Source organism: Penaeus monodon, chromosome 22 (assembly GCF_015228065.2).
Source record: "Penaeus monodon isolate SGIC_2016 chromosome 22, NSTDA_Pmon_1, whole genome shotgun sequence".
NCBI classification, from domain to species: domain Eukaryota; kingdom Metazoa; phylum Arthropoda; class Malacostraca; order Decapoda; family Penaeidae; genus Penaeus; species Penaeus monodon.
Genome location: NC_051407.1, coordinates 4,772,868 through 4,776,132, shown reverse-complemented (window position 1 = coordinate 4,776,132; position 3,265 = coordinate 4,772,868). Strand labels below are relative to the sequence as shown.

General features: G+C 35.0%; 1 protein-coding gene across 1 annotated transcript in view; it reads right to left on the bottom strand.

The window, feature by feature from the left end:
• Nucleotides 1-607: 607 nt before the first annotated feature.
• The window catches only part of LOC119586837 (rap guanine nucleotide exchange factor 2-like), a gene marked incomplete in the record, with an annotated part of 32,613 nt that continues 29,955 nt past the window's right edge, over nucleotides 608-3,265 (bottom strand). Inside the window, 3 exon segments of the mRNA XM_037935565.1 lie at nucleotides 608-2,187; nucleotides 2,420-2,557; nucleotides 3,193-3,255. Of these exon segments, the coding sequence (XP_037791493.1) occupies nucleotides 2,153-2,187; nucleotides 2,420-2,557; nucleotides 3,193-3,255 (236 nt within the window).

Sequence of the window (3,265 nt, the reverse complement as noted above, 5' to 3'; positions counted from 1 at the left end):
GGGGCAGTGTTTTTTTGTTTTTGTCTACAAAGGGATGGAGGGGGGGGGGTCAATGACCTATAGTCTTTGTCTACAGGCAGTATATCTTCTAGCACTGTACTGTAATATTGTATCATACAGTAGTACTGTACTGTTGTATTATAGTAGTAAAATGTACTATTGCAGAAGGTAGTTTGGCCAATAAAGGCGAGATAGTTATTTCAGGAACATACTGGAACCTTGGTATTATTATCAGTTTCATGCAGATGATTAATAATTCAGATGAAATAATTACCAGAAAAGAACCCTTTTCATTTGAACTAAAAGCATAATAGTTATTTTTTTCTAATTTCAAACTTTTAGTAATAATTGGGTATTTTCCCCCAATTTCAATTTGTTTGCTAATGGTATACAGTAGTTTATGCATATATTCCTTTATGAATTCCTAAGTAACTTCTCAAAATTGTGTCTTCGGAAATTTACTATATATTGAATATGAAGTTATACATCAGTTATATTACTAAATTTGGGATGTCTATATCAGGATAAAAAAAAATATATATATATTTTCCAGGTTAAATAAGGCATTATGCATGACCAATTATTAGGTAAAAATGAAAGTCACATCTTTACAAAGTGAAGTGTATTTATTTGTACATATCACCGCCAGGCCTCCAGAAAGGGCCATGGGGTTTGGAAGTTATATCAAGAGTATCTACGTATTTGCATGTCGAGAAAATAACTTGTGAAAATATCCAATATTGGACAATGAGATTTCAGGCATATAGTTTACACGGAAACGACATGACTCATTATCAGTTTACAAAAAAGTACAACAAAATTACATTACACTGAATATTCTGATGTCTCTTTAGACATAAGGGTGGAAAACTGGGATATTAATAGCTATTACAGATAACATTCATGAAATGCAAGATTTTATAACAATCAAATAATAATCAAATAATTCCTCAAATGAGGAACAAATATTTCTTACTTAAGGGAATTATGAATATGAGGAGGGGATATATATCTTAATATCCTTTGACAATGCAAATTTTCTGTAAGAAAAAGAAACAAACTTATCATTACATCACCGAGCTCTGAAAATATGTTTCATCTACATCTCAGACCTTCATCATGGAAGTTTTGAAACTGCTGACCTCATCGATCTTTATCTCCAAATATGTTTTTTAGCCAATTTACAAATAAATAAAGAGATAACAAGATAATAAGCCCACATCTACTACATGTGGGCACAGTCGCACACGCTAGCTAACATCATCAGTGGTTCCCTGGGCTAGGTTGGACTTGGACGACAATATGGCTGGCTGGCTTCATCAAAATGAGGGACAGACAACAGGAGGTGGAACATTACATCCACCAATGATATTCTTTGAGCCACCAATCCCTGAGTCTTACATGAAGCTTCCATATGTTTAAATTTCCTATTTACAAAGTTAAAATTTCTTCATACTGAAGCTCTGAGTAAGTCTCACAATTGTTGACTGCATTACATACATCTACACATTATGCTTATTGGCTATCATATGGACATGAATATATCTATCTATATAATTATATACAAGGACATCCACATATAGGCATGATCTACATGTATTTATAATGTGTTACATCCATAAAAATCTTAATGAAGCTGTGCCCCAAAAGTACCCTAAGGCCTGAGAGCTGACATGTCATAAAGGCATTATATCTCCTCCCTCAAAGAAACTGTGTTCATATTTTCAGGTAATGAAACACAATATTTCTTCATTCTATATATTAAAGGGATACTGTTTTCTTAAAGGACTCATGAGCAAGTCATCAGTTGCCTAACAGTCTTTATAAGTCATACATCAAAGAGTAGAACAAACATACAAGATTTTAATGCCTACTCTCATGGCCATAGGAATCCATCTATCTTTGGCTTCTGAACTCTTAACTTTTATTATCACAAGATAAGCAAAGGATAATCACACAGTTGTCCTGCACACCCCCATCAACTAACTGCTATGCATTCTAGGTAAGGGTATACATATAACAACCGGAAACTCCAATGGCTTGGTCTTGTTGTGTAGGAAGTCCCAAATGTCTTCCTGAAGAGGAGGTAGAATCTGTCCAGGACCTCCAGGACCTCTCATGTTTGTCTCATCACAGATGGTTGCGTCAACCTTCACACTGCAGAGACTTGGGCATCCTCCTCTTCATCTGAAAATGCCTAAGGATGAATATGCAGATACAAGTACTTAGAAAAGAATGCAGTTTATAGAACATATTTATATAATACAAAATTTATTTATATGATTTATATCAATATTTTGTTTCTTTTTGGAGTCAACTACTAGCAAAAATACACAAATGATTTGTAGTGAAGCTGGACTAAGTTAATGATCAATATCAGGAGGCTTGTGTATATAAAAAATGACCAGTCAAAACGTACCATCAAGGTGTGTCTGCCGGTAATATTGCACACCATCATGGGAAAGGGCTCGGCCCATTTGTTTCATCCTCATCTGAGTTTCTGCGTAGTCAGGGGGATGTCCCGGAGCTCCGCGTCGTCGTCCACTACCCATTCCTGCTGTAAAACAACATATGTTACAAATAGAATTTGATTTTCAGCCCGATCAGGAAACAATAAAATAATTGTACATATGGTATTTTATACTATAAAATATAAAAGTTCAGTTATAACAGTGTCAAGATTTACAGCTCTGGATGTTTTCTGAAATTCAGACTGAGAACTGTTTCACTTTAACAAGTTCTATTTATAACACTTCAAAATTATTTTTAAAGCAAGTATTTTGCAATACAGCAGATGATTTCTATAAAATGTCAAAGTTAAGTGAAATCAAGCAAATATACTTGAAAATACAGTAAAAGATAAAGAAAAAAGCAACTTATACAACAGATGAATTAGTTCCACAATAGAAAGTCTGCAAATAATTCTACAATTAAGGAGGAACAATATAGGTAGAAACAAGGAGAAGACTAAATGCCTTGTCCAAAATGCATCTTAATTAAAATTCCAGGAGAGAAAAGCAGGGAAGAACAGGACAGAATCAGACAAGGAATACAAGGTCCCCACATTCTTCTAACCACCTCTAACCAACACATAAAATTTCTACTAATGTCCAAACCACCAGTGTTATACGTACTGAAAGTGTACGACAGTCTCTCTTGACCAAGAAGGGGCCAGAGAAAGGTATGACTCACCTGCTGCAGGAATAGGTGGCAGCACAGCTACTGCATGCGGAAAGGGAGGACGCGACCGTGATTCTGTGGTGCA